General features: G+C 37.2%; 2 protein-coding genes across 6 annotated transcripts in view; one reads left to right on the top strand and one right to left on the bottom strand.

The window, feature by feature from the left end:
* Nucleotides 1-672: 672 nt before the first annotated feature.
* On the top strand, nucleotides 673-8,542 carry LOC105385587 (lipase member I-like). Its single transcript, XM_048624076.1, has 10 exons — nucleotides 673-839; nucleotides 3,182-3,279; nucleotides 3,632-3,711; nucleotides 4,022-4,146; nucleotides 4,489-4,582; nucleotides 5,385-5,481; nucleotides 6,063-6,149; nucleotides 6,774-6,865; nucleotides 7,291-7,392; nucleotides 7,589-8,542. Exons 1-10 carry the CDS (start codon nucleotides 707-709, stop codon nucleotides 7,689-7,691), a joined length of 1,011 nt encoding a protein of 336 aa, XP_048480033.1. The 5' UTR covers nucleotides 673-706; the 3' UTR covers nucleotides 7,692-8,542.
* A 3,600-nt stretch (nucleotides 8,543-12,142) lies between these two features.
* LOC105396563 (signal transducer and activator of transcription 5B) overlaps nucleotides 12,143-15,980 on the bottom strand; it is a 29,833-nt gene continuing 25,995 nt past the window's right edge. For all 5 annotated transcript variants that reach the window (XM_048623881.1, XM_048623882.1, XM_048623884.1 and 2 more), the window contains 2 exons: nucleotides 14,760-14,873; nucleotides 12,143-13,527 (listed from right to left, as the gene is read on the bottom strand). In XM_048623881.1, coding sequence (XP_048479838.1) covers nucleotides 13,524-13,527; nucleotides 14,760-14,873 — 118 coding nt within the window. In that variant the 3' untranslated portion in view covers nucleotides 12,143-13,523. The remainder of the gene's footprint in view (nucleotides 13,528-14,759; nucleotides 14,874-15,980) is intronic.

Genomic DNA, 15,980 nt, shown 5'->3' with positions numbered 1-15,980 from the left:
ACGGACAACCTTCCGGGTTTCGTTGTGTTGTGTGACAGTGTTCTAGTTTTATTTGCTCTGTTGATAAATGTGGTGCTAAAAAATGTAAATACCTAAGTACCTAGGTAAAATATATTGCTATAAAAAAATTTAAAATCATTTTCATATTAAGGAAATTAAAAAAAAGTTTTATTAATCATGCAGCATGCTAAATTTGTTTCATAAATCAACCATAATGTTTACTAAAATTAATGCAACATTGCATTTTTTGAGGTGAAGTACAAGTACCTACATTCCTATGTATGTATCGGTTGTCTATGCCTTTCATCTCTCGGACTGTATTTGGACTTAAGTAAAATAGTGTATTTTTTATCACTGAAATATCTAAAAAAAAATACATCGTAATCGGTAGTAACTTTGTTAACCCATCATAATATTAGTTATCTACAACATACATTGTGTTAAGAGAACCAACAAGTTGCTGAAAACCAGCACATAGCTCACAACCTCCAGACATCATCAACCAACCAACGACTTCCTCATTAACCACCATCAGCACCCTCTGCTCAGCCAAGAAGTCTCTGCGTCAGCGATTGACGTTAACCCTGGCCAATCATTGGACAAACCTTACTCTGATGTTCATTGGAAGAAGACGAACAGAGAAACAAAATACTGACGGCTCGCTCCGGAACTTAGTTTCCTGTCTTAGACAGTGACTCCCCTGGCCATGCGAGTGGGCTGGGTGCCGGCGGCGGGGTGCCTGGCGGGCTGGCTGGTGGCGGCGGCGGTGGCGTCCGTCACGGACCTGCTGCCCGGGATCATCGACTTTGAGGAGCTGATCAAAGTTGCTGCTTCTACTTGTAAGTACCTATAATATACCTAGTTTGTTTTAGGCTACGACTAAATGGAGCAGTGTTATAAGTTTAAAGTGTCTGTGAATCTATTTGTCTGTGGTAGCATATCTGGGTCATAGGTTGTGTTATGCCCAGTGTCCATAGCCATATTTTTTCAAAATCAACTTAGCCGTTCAAAAGTTATGCGTCTAATGTCGGCGTTTTTTTTAACGTGGGTAAGGTTATTTTTAGGTTCACTGTACAAATACTTAGTTACTTAAGTACTTCGATTAAGGATGATAGGTACTTTTTTTTTTATAAATAAACATAACGTGGGAACGTGGCTTCTAAATTGAGATCATAAATGCTTTAAAAAGTGCATAAACTCACGTCTGACCTATCTCGTTAAGTAGGTATGTTTTGTACGTGGGTGAATCAAAATAAGAGGCTACCTACTTAAATATTATTAGTAAAAAGGTAAGAATATACTGCAGAGCATGAATTTTGAATATTTTAATGGAAAAATCTACAGACGAATGATTCGAAGACCACTCTCATTTCAAATTACTCAATTTCACAGAACTTGTAAACATCTGAACACCTACTTACAGTAAAACTATAAAGTTCTGAAAACGGAAATGGATCCTAACTAATTGTATTTATTTAAAAACAAACCCGTTAAAAACCATAACCGAACGGTATATATTATTTTTTGAATGCATGTAAAAGTAAGTAAATAACTGACAATCATAAAAAGTCTTAATAAAATCGCACTCTTTATTGTCAGGACTTTTAGTTCGACTGTATACCTATCGATTAAATAATTTTCAACTCGTAATTATGTTTCAATTCCGATCAAACTGTATTTAAACTATATTTAAAAGATATTCATCTATTTTGTTGGTTGAAACAGCAATATTTTTCATTCAGAGAACAGAAAAACACAACTTTTTACTTTTATAAAATTATTAGACCAAAAGAATTCAACGCGGTGCCTTAACTTTTCGGTGCTGCGTTGAACTCTTTTGTATGTGAAATCCGCTTTGTTACGCTAGCCCGATTATTCTTATTTCGTAAAAGTTGGTAAAATAGATTCTCGATGTATATCCTAAGTGCACTGTACTTATTCCAAAACGACGGTATGGTTCGCAACCTATCACGTGATCAACCTATATTTGTATGTACTGCAAAAAGTGTGTGGCTCGCTTGTGAGCCACCTCTGACTACCCCTTCGGGGATTACAGTCGTGCGGGCATATGTATGTATGTAAGTATGTATATGTAAGTACCTACTTATGGAATTTTGCATAGCTGCGAAGTGCCTAATTTAGTGCATTGTTATAAGTTCAATAAAACATGTGATTACGCATATATTTTAAACTACGGAAACCATAATATGTGCGCAACAAACATAATTAGCTACCTAATATTTGCATTTCTTGATGAATTTGCTCAAAAACATTAAGATAGTCATCGTGTGACCATCATCAAAACAAAACTGCCCAACTCAGCAAGGTCATATGGCTACAGTTTAAGTTTGAATACTTACGATGAAGGACTGCAGTTGAGGATTAATATTTACTCGCGTATTTACTTACCATCTTTAAATTTTGGTTCGCTGACAAATACATTAAAACTTTATGCACGGTCAGCAAACAGACTTCATTGTACTTACTGCTGACTAGGTAGTTAGCATTATGTCGGCGTCGCTTTGTTTATGTTTACATTTAGAACATTGTCATATTTAAATAATTAAGTAAGTAGGTAGATACCTGACAAAAATAACGAAACGAAATCAGGCCTGTAGTTTTGGAGGCTAACGAGGAGGTTTTACCTACAGATAGAGTCCCAAAGTTTTAATTTCCGAATGTACAGATGATGGTATATTTATTTAATTTCATTTTATATAATAGGTGTAGGTACCTATATAACATAAGTTTCAGTAGTGTAAGTGGATGCAGCAAGCCTACACCACTGTAACGATACCTACCGCGGGCAATAAAAACAGGTCATATCCTGATATAAATACAGTTTTAACATGAAGCGTGAACCTTCCTTCCGCCGTAGCACCTAAGTTCTTAGAATATAAGGTTATTGCTTTTTTATGCAGAGTGTCCCGTTAAGGTAAGCGTTTTGGCAACGAACGCAACGGACGCATCGCATTCAATATTTTTTGTTTCAAACAAAAGTGCGTCCACTTCATCGGCATTGCCGACGCCGTTTCTCCGTACATTTATGACAATCTGTCTGGCCTATCTATAATCATCGTCATGTCGGAAGAAGGACACACAACTCTTCATGCATACCATACCACTTTACTTCTTGCAAAAAACTGAAGACAACCTGTATAATATCTCTCTATCTCTCCAGGCGACATGCTGCCTCTGACGCTGGTGCTGTCTCGGCTGCACGCGTCAGACCTTCATCGGTTGGAGTCAGTGGAGTACCGCTCTGCGCCCGGAGCTGAGGTAGTTACTTCTTCAATGTGTAAATAAATACAATCGCGGCAATGAAGAAGTTCCAGAGACAATAGCATCAAATGGCAATGGAAAACGCTAGCTTAATGACTTCGTCTGCAATATTGAAAGACGGTCATGTGTAGAGAAACCTGACCCCCCTCTAGAAACAATGCTACTGAGAGGGGTCAGCTTTTTCTGCCCCCCTTACTACCTTGTACCTACATTTAACAGCCCATCCATTTGGTGCTATTTGATGTTGGCATTTTCTGGGCGGAACTATTTATTCTGGCGAGTAGTTTCCTTTGACATCGGTATACCTACCTACTTAGATAGTTAGTAATCATATATTTGACATACATAGGTGGCGGTGTACGTGCCGGGCTGGTGGAACACTCCTAGTGACGAAGCAGCCGACGCGCTAGTCGGGGCATTGCTTACCAGGTAGATAGAAAGAAATAATTATACTACTAAATATTTATAAAGTTTCTATATTAAGGTGAAATGTAAGATCAACTAGAAAAAAATCATAACTTCCGCGTTTTCCAAAACTGCCACGTTTCCCTCAGAATACCCAGTACTTTAAATGTAGAAGTACCTACACTTAACAAGAAAGGAGAGATTGCATAGTGTATTCTTCAAAATTGCCTACCCATCCAGCAAACCCCCAATTTTCACTTCAAAAGTCTAACCACCTACAAACCTACCTTGCCTACCCACTCAGATACACCTCACTATCTTGCCTACCCCTCAGGTACTCCTCGGTGCACGTGCTAGACACGCAGCGCGCCTTCTGCCGCGGGTACCTGGGCTCGGCCGCGCGGGTGAAGGCGGTGGCTCATCAGCTCTACCATATGATCAAGCGGATGGTGGCTAGAGGTGAGTTTAAAATGTATTTCATATTCATTATCATCATCGTCAGCCTATACCAGCGCTATAGCTTACCATAGCACCAAGCTGAGCTAGAACCCGTTTCAGCACCGGGAAGCAACACCCTTGCTTATTTCGCTTTACTTTAAGCTTTTTTTTATTATTATTTGTTTTATTTTATTGTTGTGTGGTTTCTGTGTGTGTGTGAAATAAATGTATTTTCTTTCTTCTTTCTTTCTTTCTATAGCAAGCCTACACAAGCAAGCTTATTGTGCTGAGAGAGTTGAAGGCCCATGATTTCACAATCCCACATACCACATAATTTTATTAATTTAATAACCACTCTTCCAGGAGTCCCCCTGGAGTCCATCCACCTGATCGGCTTCAGTCTGGGCGCGCACGTCGCCGGCATGACGGGCAAGCTCGTGCAGAGACACATGAACAGGTGATACCGATGTTTACCGCTAGATGGCGGTAGCGCTGCTCTAATATATTATCTCAGGAACAGGTGTCTGTCGCTGTTATGTACAGTGCCACAAACTTATCTGTTCCGGTGAGAGCTCACGTAAATGTCTAATATTTCTTCATTCTTTAAGATGTTAAGTTTTCCCGTAATGGTAATTTACCCTTGAGGTTTTTATAAACCCATCTAATCTATATCAATATATAATTTATTAGTAAATAATGAGATATGGACCAAATTAGTTAACTGTCACCGGTACAGATAAGTTTGTGGCACTATACCTCCTAATGCTCATAGATGGCGCTAGTCTGTTCTAATCTACTATATGTCATGCCATACTTTTTTATCTTGTACCTCCTGCAGGTTGAGTGGCAGAAAATGCTTTTAGCATTAAGTCCACCTGATTGTACATTATTACTATAGTATATTGTGCAATAAAGTATAAATAAATAAACAGGTGATCTGTGGCTGCTACTCACCAATTGATGGCGCTGCCTATGTTCCTCTATAGCAAGTAGTGACCTACCACTAGGTGGCACTACTTTTAGAATCTATAATTTCATGAAAAACCTGTCTAAGGTCGTTGTTTTAATGGCCAGAGGGCTACACGAGGGCTCACGCTACGTTTGCCTGTTATCGACTACTCGTTGCCGTTGACGGTAACTTTAGTTCTGTGAAAATTTACAAACTATTCACTCAAAACATTGAAAGGCGAGCGCAGGAAGGGCTACACTTATATTTATGATTATGTTAACTAACATTCTGTCCATCTGTGTGTTGTCAGGAAGTTGGAGCGCATCATAGCGCTGGACCCGGCCAAGCCGTGCTTCGCGCACAACGCCGCCTTCCGAGTGGACAGGAGAGACGCCAAGTTTGTGCAGGTGAGGCTGGCATAAAGTGTAGGGCAAAGATAACTGACCCCTGTATTCTATTCTGAGATCCTACAAAATTGTCCCCTGTTTTTGTAGGAGAGACGCCAAGTTTGTATAGGTGAGGCTGGCATAAAGTGTAGGGCAAAGATAACTGACCCCTGTATTCTATTCTGTTCTGAGAGGGGGCGAAGAGAGACGAGGCGTACAGTCTAGGGCAAATAAAACTGACCCCTGTATAGAATACAGACTTATATTCTAAGGGAGAGCGAAGTTTTTGGTAAGTACGTGGCTCGAGAGAAACCTTTGTACATATCGATATCCCCTTATTTTCACCTCAGCCAGCCTAGCTACTGTGTAAATTGGAGCCGCAAGCCAGGTTGTTGCTTATTTGCATTCATTAATACTTAATTATTAAAGTTAAGCGACCACCAACCGCAAAATTAGTTATTAACATTGTATTTCATAGAAATACTAATGTGTGCTGGCAAACATATTGGCGTCCTATCTAATAGGTACGGAACCCTTCATTCGCGAGTCTATCTTGCACCTGCTCTCTTTTTAACTAATTTATCTCCTGTCCCCTGGTCCAGGTAGTGCACACGAGCGCTGGGGTACTCGGGCTGGAGCAGCCCGTGGGGCACGCCGACGTGTACGTCAGCAGACATCCGGAGTGCAAGGTACTTGACCATAGAAACACCACAAAGCGGTAGACTTGCTTCGGATTTTACTATTAGTAATGTTGTAAAAAGAGTATCCCCACAGCAGCAATTAAATTTATCACCCGATCAAGGGAGTTAACCCCTTGAATTAGCATGGTGGGACACTCACTAACCTTAACCGTCCATGATGTAACCAAACCGAGGCATTTTTAACCTAACCGAATGGTGTGAAATTAGGCCTAAGCCGAAAAGAGGGTGACAGGGGTTAAATTTTTAATACTCGTAGAACAAAAGTTGTTCAGAATGACCTTCTGAGTCACCCTCTTTCAGCTTACTATACTTACCCTTTTTGCAACCACCTGTTTACCGGTTGGCTGGTAGAAAATGCTTTTAGCATTAAGCCCACCTTTTGTACACTTATATTTCATATTTGTGCAATAAAGTATAAAATAAATAAATATACCATCCTTACAGCGCTGATTTTCAGATTACTCCCCATTTCGCGACGAATAAAACTCTAAATATTTAATAAATTACAATTATTAGACATAATATTCGTAAGAACACAATCTAGAAAGCAGTCAGTCGCCCGACAAGGCTCATAACAGCACCGCTTGCAAACAATCTATTCTACATCCACAGAATCGTCGGTTCAGCATGGAGTGCGACCACGCGCAGGCGTGGAAGCTGTACGCCGCCTCCGCCGTCGACGCCAACACGCTCATGGCGCAGAGGTATGTGCAGAGAGAGAGCTGTTCAAAGTGGCATTTTATAAGTGACTTCGCCCGGTCAATGTATCTTATGTACCCATATAATAGCAGGAACGGTCCACACTGATACAATTTAACCTGGTATAACGCAAGTGGTCCACCAACCTGCACAGTGCCCGCGTGGTGGACTAAGCCTAAACCTTCCTTCACTGAAAGGAGAGCCGAGCCCCAGCAGTGGGGATGTGATGGGTTGTGAATTTGTGATGGATAACGGAAGTTGGCAATGATTGATGGATTTACCCTCTCGGAGACATCCGCCGCATGATGTTGTAAAAGCGCTATTTCGATTGAATTGAAACAGGTATTTTCCGCTTCAGTTTATACAAGTTAATATTGGCCACACCTCTAAAACCAGAAATAAAATAAATTGCTCATACCATAATTCTCAGATGCATGAGCTGGGAGGAGTTGAAGCAGGGTCGCTGCAGCGGCAACGACACGTGGCTCGGCCACAGCTGCAGCCAGGACACCCGGGGACTGTTCCTTTACCGGTACATTTGTTGGACATCCGTTTTACGTTTTAGCGCCATCTAGTGACGAGTAGCAAAGTTTATTTTGTGTGTATGAACACTGAGTTTTACGATTTAGCGCCATCTAGCGTCGTATACTTAGTTCTATTACAATTTGATAGATAGTGCTAGCAGTTCTTTACTTTTTAAACTGTATCATATTATTATTTTTCTACAGGGCCGAGTCTTCGCATAGAAGAAGGATATCAGCTGATAAACAGTACAACTCAAACGTAAGAACGTTTAATCCCTTCGATCCGTTCTCGTGGTTTGGAAGATGAAGACGCATCATCATCAGAAAGATATCGTCCACTACTGGAAATAGGCTTCTTCCAAGGAACACAACACTCTGTCTTGCTTATCCAGCCACTACTGTCAGCCGACTACAGTGGTCCTGTCCTAAATGGGCTTGTGTCCAAGATGTTTATGTCAAAAAAGTATATTCCTACAGGGCTTATTCATAAAAAAGTTAGTGGACGCTTTAGCTATAGAACTGTTTAGTCCCTCTCTATCAAAGAACAAATTGTTCAGAGAGTGACCAAACAGTGCAATAGCTAAAGCGTCCAGTAACTTTTTTTATGAATAAGGAGACTTCAATATTTTTATAGGTCAAAAGTTTTTGTTAGTACTAGCCAAGACGAAATATGGCTATCGTATTTGGAACTGTTTGCCATTGAATGAAAGTCCAAAACCATAACTTTATTTTAAGGGGTTAAGTGCCAATTTCTCCATTGTCGGTTAGATCGTAACCAGGGAAAGTTTGATCAATTATGCGTATGCGTCATCTCTATATTAAATTATTGACAGATGTGTCAAAAGTCACGCAATAATCCCTGGTTATGCTAACCCACTATGGCGAAATTGGCACTAAGTATTGTTTTTGCCATACGCCACAAACTTCTGATTTTTTCAAATACATATGTGTATACCAAGTTTAAGTAAGAGAGACCCATAGTGAGTTATATTAGTATGTGTCAAACAACAAATTAATACTTTTAGTTGAAATACCTAGTTGTTAAAAAACTGTACAATAACACGCCATGTAGGTTTATCTTAGTTTTATACAATTATTTAACTATAGCTTGACTGTGATATTAATGCATAATATTATTAATTAAAAATATTACACAAAGTGAGAAACTCTGTTTTTATTCCATTTTATGAAACCTTATATTGAAATATAAATAAATAACTTATTTATCTATTTATGTATCTAAATGGTACTTACTTGCCTTCGTCCTATAGTATTTCACACACACACACACACTCACGCTTTGTACTAATGTACTCCCTTGCGAGGTAGGCAGAGGTGCATTGCTGCACCCACTTTTCGCCAGAGTGTATGTTAGTCCCAATGTAATAGGGGGCGGGCCTATTACCATTTTACGGGCACATCCAAGACCCGAGAACAAATATCTGTGTTTAAACAAATATCTGCCCCAGCCGGGAATCGAACCCTATAGTATTTCGTCAAATGAAAATAAGAGAAACAACAAAATATAACAGTTATTATATTTATTTCATTAAACATCACAATATTAAGTGAACATCTATGCATAAATACAGAGTGTATCTAAACTAGTCGTCAACCCGAAGACTTGTTAAAAAGTCATCATCCGACCCATCACGTCCCCACTGCTGGGGCACGGGTCTCCTTCCATTGAAGGAAGGGTTTAGGCCTAGTCCACCACGCTGGCCTAGTGCGGGTTGGTGGACAAAATGGTGTTAAAAAGTACAAACAAGTAACTAATTATAGTTCTTTAATGACAATTTTTTTTTTAATAGCATCGGACCTTTTTCTGTTGCTTTGGGGCATATACATCTGTCGGGTCAACGACTGGTCAAAATGCATCCTGTATAAAATTAAAACACTATAAGAACTTAAGTTTAGACACTTGGTAATAAGGACTAAAACTATTTTCAACCTTACATGTTAACTTTTAAAATTCATATTGTAATTTCATATTTTGGTGACCAATTCATATAATTTTTTCCTATAGACTGTTAGTTGCAGATGGTGCTAACTACTTTATATTTATAAGTACATAATATATTGCATAAAATGTATAAGCACACACAATTTATTTCAAACTTAGGGTGGTGTCATATGTGCTATTTCTCTTTAAATCCTAAATTACACATTTTACACAGTCAACATTGAATAAGATTTAAGTAAAATATGAATTATTGGATGGCCTAAAAATCTCGATATCGCCACTGGCGTTCAGCCATTAAGCTCTCTTCTCATTGGTCAATCTAATTGTCAAGTCAAGCTCTGATTGGCTAGGACATTGCCAGCATAAATTCTGTTTTTATCCTACTTTCACAATAGGTATACTAATGCAATAATACTAGGTAAACTCCAAATATGTTTGACTATTCCTTCCTTAACAATCTTAAGTATACATTCAACTCATGTTAACTTGGCTTAGGGCCGGATTTTAGATCCATAGTTAGTTAAAAATGGTCTAAATTCGCAACAACAAAACTTATAAGTCACTTGATCAATGGTTAAAATTTACTACGGATCATATAAAACCGGCCTTTAGTGCCAATTTCTCCATTGTCGGTTATTACAGGGATTGATTTATAAATTAAACGTCATCTCCATATAAAATTCTTGACAGATGTGTCAAAAGTTTACCACTACTCCCTGGTTATGCTCTAGCCGAGAATGGAGAAATTGGCACTTAGCCTTTACACTAACCTTTCGTGGGTCTTATCCTACAATTAAAACACTTATCATGATTTATTTTTAAATTGACAAGACTGGATTTTTAAAAAACGTGCTTTTCTCATAGGAACTAGAGTTAGAGAAATAGGTCTTTCCGAGTGGATGGTAGTTTATTTTAGACTTCTTAAATCTGAACTGCCTGTGTGAAGCGCCACAAACTATGGTGCACCTCACTTCATGCCCCGCGTGTCCCTACACCTGTACGCGGGAAGAGCTCATGACCGCTACCAGCGGTGCAGTATCAGTGGCCCAGTTCTGGGCATGTATAATTTAGCGACTTTGTTCGTTTGTCGTCGACACGATAAGAAGAAGACTTCTTCAATTAATAAAATTTTACAATGAAATCAATATATTTCGTTCCATTTAATTTCAAAAGGTATCCAGGTAATCCTTAGCGTTACCAGTCGTTGAAATATTTATTTACATAACTCTTTATTGTACAAATATAATAGGCCCGTTTGGACAGCTACACAAATTTGCTATTTACTCTTGATTTACTTGATGAAATACATAAAAATACGCATAATCAGGCTTAATATTTAACGGCCAAAAGAAAAAAGAACTTTTAAAGCACCAAAAGTTACATATTGTTTAGATTTTCATGATTTAGGTTTGACACCAGCTGTCATCCCATACATTTTGGAAGTGTCCAAACGGGCCTATTATATTTCGACGACTGTAGTGCCACAGGCAGTTGGATAACATAACATTATAATTCAAACTTTCTTGGTACATAATTATACTAACAATTATACATATTCACCAATCAAATATTTAGGTTAGGTTAAAATTAATAAGCTCAAGTAAAGCTACTTTTGTCCATATTTATATAAGTAAATGTCTACGTTTTCTCCTAATCGTCGTCGCTGTATTTACTCCTTAGATTAACCATATACCAACAAGATGGAGCGTTACATTCATAAACAAAAAAAAACTGACCGCATTGTTTACCTTCAAACCGTTTTAAGTTCAACCATAGCACCAACGAACATGACTGTCACAGCGGTTCGCTTGTGGAACAAGTTACCACTGGATATAAGGCAAAATAAGTCTATAGATCTTTTTTTTTTAATCTAAAGTTCGTATCCACTACCTCCAAGAGCAGAACATTCAGCTTAACTGATCCCTATCTATGTGATGATGATGATAGTAATTTTAAGTTTATGTATGTATATGTGTATGTATGTAATTATTCACTTATATTGTATAGGTATAGTTATATTAATATTTTGGTTAGGTACTCAATTTAGACCATCTTCTATCGTAAGCACTACCAATCACTTTTTCAACATCACCAAAGGTTAACTGGTAGAAAATGCTGCTAGCATTAAGTTCGCCTTTGTAACAATTAATTTTGTTCAATAAAGAGTTTAATAATAATAACGAATAAGGTCACGAATCTTCTAACCGAATTAATTCAAAATAAGAGCTCGGTGAAAGAAGTAGGGTGTTATTTGCCGAAACGTAGTATCATAGTATTATGCTGAGTCAGAACCCTTTTGCTAACATGCTAAATACACGTGTTGCATTTCTATCTGCATGTCTTATAATAATGTTTTGTGTTTATGTAATCTAAAAAAATTATGTTAGAAATCTTGCTGTGTAACCTGTGTATGTGTTGTGTTAAGTAAATAAATAACTTATCTATCTATCTATCTATCTATCTAAACGTTTCTTTTGCACTGACACTCCATCTTGTTCGTATATTATATACAGGGTGTTCCAAAAAGGGTATACTAAGCTGAAACCTACATGTGCAGCATGGTATATCTAAGCCCAAAACTGAAATCAGAATTTCAAAATTCGAGAAAAAAAATACATTTTCCATAGAAACTACTTGTGTCGGTCACGAAACTTTTTACTATGGAGTGGAATTTTTTAAATTCTGATTTCATTTTCAGGCTTAGATATACCATGCTGCACATGTAGGTTTCAGCTTAGTATACCCTTTCTGCAACACCCTGTATAAATCTGCCATCGAACATAAAAACTCGAAGATTTGGAAGCTATCGGTTTTATTAAGTAGACACGAAAAACAAGATTTCTTCAAATACCTTACGTATCTGTCAAATACCATGTCAAATTCTATAAACATGGTTTATCCCCAATTTCTCCATAGTCGGTTATCTAATCGACCAAGGATTGGTTCATAAATTTATGTCATCTCCATATAAAGTTCTTGACAGATGTGTCAAAAGTCAACCACTATAATACCTGGTTATGCTCTAACCGACTATGGGGAAATTGGCATTCAAGGTTGTTCGTTTAAAATGCAGTATCTAGGTATATATCATGCTTACAATCATCTTCTGTCATTTGTTTTAGCATAGTGAATTCTGGTTTCTATACGCAACCTTTTATCAAATTAAGATATTTCATTCTGTCAATAAGGCAGCTAAATATTCAGTAAGTAGCAAAAAAAAGCTAAATATATTTTCGACAGTGAAAAACATTTTTATCGCTATCTTTCCGAAGAGTAGATAAATAGAAGCCTAGTTTTCTAAAATAATTTTATACTTATACGCATTTTTGATCCTAAAACGACGATGTAAATATAACTATGATTTAAATTTTAATACATTTCATAAAGCCACCCTTTTCCGAACACATCCGTACTAAATATTGTATACAGGGTGTTATGGTAGCGATGCTCCTGGGAAATTCAACCACATGATCGATTTTTTCAAAATACATAAGTACAGACCCATTTTATTTAAACACCCTGTATTTTACAACACATTACATATACAGTAATATATTGACACAAAATACATTTGTATATCAAAGTTGTTTATTTGAATATAAATGTATTTTTCTTGTGTTTTCATTCACAATAACTCTTTAAATGTCATAGTCCTAATAATATTAAATTTTAAATGCACATAACACTATTATATTTAGTTAATTCTGTGAAAAGCATATTTTTGGTCGCCACAAATAAAAACATGATTTTAGAAAATACATCATGTCATAATGTCATAGCTTTTAAATTTAATGCGTTTAAATATTCACGAATAAATGGCACCATACTATCATAAATACGACAGAGAAACTGCTATGATTTTCCCCATAAAAAACAAATTCAATCTTTAAAATATACAATAATTGTGCAAAAAAAACTGTAATGAATCCATACGAACATCAATAGAAAGCAAAATGTATATTTTATATATTTCTTCGATTATTATTTATATAACAAAAAATATAATATGTTTTTATGAAGAAAGAAATATGTATGGCACAGTTACAAAATTCATAAAAAAAACTTCTAGGTACAGAATAGAATTTGTCAAATTGAAAAGAAGACATTTATACTTACATTAATTCACATAATAATAATAAAAATAATGGTGTTTCCCATAATATGCGTATATTTTGATTACCTGCGAAAAAAATATACAGTTACAAAATACCCTTTATCTGACCATAGTAGTGTTTAATTGGTGTCTAAACATCTATTCCTTGAGCGGTGGTAGCTCAGTCGGATAAATCCCGGCGCTGACATGTACCAATGAGTTCTTTTAACTTAAGTACAATGTATACCATCGCTCTTACCGTGAAGGAAAACATCGTGAGGAAATCTGCATATCTAGATTCAGCACATCTAGATATGTGAACCCACCAACCCGCAGTGGACCAGCGTGGTGGGAAATGGTCCAAGCTTAGGAAGGCAGTTTAGACCTTGGGGATATGCACAAAGGTTCCACTCGAGAGAGCCAGGTGCAGGCACTTACACCCCCACAGAGAATAGAATAGAATCTATTCCTTCTAGAATCGTTCACGACATAGCCCTTTCCCAAGGAGAGGATTGAATGGGCCTCGGCCTTCCTCATCCAGCCACTACCGGCTACTTGTCTAAGGTCGTCGGTCCAGCAGACTGGGACCTTTAAGATTTATCGGTCCACTGCCACATCAAGTTTCAGGTTTTTTAGGAAAGCTACAGCTAACAACTGTAAGACGGATAAGTATATATTTTTTGCCAAGTTTTTAAGTCATAGAAGTCACCGTCTTTTGGCTTTGTAAGTATACCACTTTTTCAAATACCCTGTACAGTTTTTGATTGATTAAACTCGTGTGTTTCAAATAAATTTTAACTTTGTTGCAAAATTTTAATACAGTCTACGAATTTTAGGGTAAGAAGTACGTAGTAAGTAGTTAGCTGGTGCCGTTTTGACATTCTGGACAGCCACCTTTATTTGTTTTGTTTGTTCTGTATTAAGTATTCTCTTTATTTTGTTGTTGTTTCTTTTTCTTTTTCTGTCTTATTATTCTGTCTCAGTGTGTCAAATAAATGTATCTTTCTTTCTATTTATTTACACAGAATGTTGCAAAAAGGGTATACTTTTTTGAGAGTTTTGACATTTTGATTACATCAAAAATTTAAAAGGCTTAGATATAACATGCTGCACACGTAGGTTTCGACTTATGCTGCGTACAGACCGGCCAAACGAACGTCAACGAACGGATTTCGTTGACCTTCGTTGCTGCAATCTGCCCTGTATTATGTATGATAAATATCCATCGTTGGGCGTTCGTTGGGCCGGTCTGTACGCAGCTTTAGTATACCCTTTTTGCAACACCCTGTATATTAATATATCTTCACATTTCCACTCACCCCTCCATGCTGTTAGTGCCGTAGAAGTCCAGCTCGTCAAACTGCTCCGGGTTCAGTGCCCGGAGGTGCTCGAAGAATGTCTCGTCCATCAGAGTGTCGTGGTTGCTGACGTAGCTGTGCCGCCGCCATTTTGTTTTGCGTGTTGCGTGGGGGTGCGTGTTTTTTGGTGGTGTGGTGTTGCGTGGGAGGTGTGTGTTTTTGATAATGTGGAAATAAAATGGATGTTTGTGATAATGTGAGTTGTGTGGGATTGTTTTTGTAAAGATAAAATATAGAAAAAAATGTGTTAAAAATGGTTTTGTCGTTCGTTTGTAATGTTATTTGGGTTTTTTGGTTCGGTTAGATGTCGTTGTAGTGTGAGATTTATTTGAAAAATATTTGTATGAATATTCAAGGTAAGATGTAGATAGTTTTGTGTGTATAAGTGTGAAATTTTTTCGTAAATTTTGTATGAATATTCAAGGTAAGAAAAAGATAATTGTGTGTGTATTTGTGTGTTTTTTTAAATGTTTTTTTACGTAATTTTCGTCGCGTAGAGACGTCGGCAGGAGGATCGGGAAAAGAAGAAAATGCAACACAATTAGTGCGAATTCGGTCGAAAAAAATTATAAAAAAACCAACAAAAAAAACGTCACTAAAATCTCTCTTGCCAAAAAGGCAGCACAGACCGCGAACAAAAAAAATATATACAAAAAATGTTACTGTTAGCGCGTTCCAAACGAATTTGATCACAAAAAGTAAGTGAATAAGGTTGGAAATAGAAAACAAAAATTGCCGATCGTCTGTGTTGCATTTTCGTAGTGGAAAGGAACCAATAAAAAATAGTCTTTATATTTCATTAAAAATAAGTAAATGTAAGACTAAAAAAATATCTTGAGGGCATTTTTTTGACCGAAACACATTTATCTTAAACATTAGACTTTAGTTTCAAAGACTATTTTTTATGCAAGAGAAAAATTACAAGAAAAAAGTGTTTTTTTGTGACATTTATTCTTACAAACATGTAATGACCATTCATAACATTTAACGGCAAAATGTATAATTATATAGTAAAATACTTAACATTATAATACTTAAGGTAAGCCTCCACCTTTCGGCTTCGTACGCAACGGACGCATCGCATTCTTTGTATAGAAATTCACACAAGTGCGTCCACTCCATCGGCATTGCCGACGCCGTTTCTCCATACATTTATGACAATCCGTTTGGTCCGATACGTAC

This window comes from Plutella xylostella, chromosome 11 (assembly GCF_932276165.1).
Source record: "Plutella xylostella chromosome 11, ilPluXylo3.1, whole genome shotgun sequence".
NCBI classification, from domain to species: domain Eukaryota; kingdom Metazoa; phylum Arthropoda; class Insecta; order Lepidoptera; family Plutellidae; genus Plutella; species Plutella xylostella.
The sequence above is the reverse complement of the archived record's forward strand: the minus strand, read 5'-3'. Positions and strand labels throughout refer to the sequence as shown.

Excerpts from the sequence above, each read along its gene's own strand:
- LOC105385587 (XM_048624076.1), top strand. The coding sequence starts at position 707 with ATGCGAGTGGGCTGGGTGCCGGCGGCGGGGTGCCTGGCGGGCTGGCTG. Across the intron at positions 6,150-6,773 it reads GCAGACATCCGGAGTGCAAG|AATCGTCGGTTCAGCATGGA; the intron begins GTACTTGACCAT and ends CTACATCCACAG. Across the intron at positions 7,393-7,588 it reads CGGGGACTGTTCCTTTACCG|GGCCGAGTCTTCGCATAGAA; the intron begins GTACATTTGTTG and ends ATTTTTCTACAG.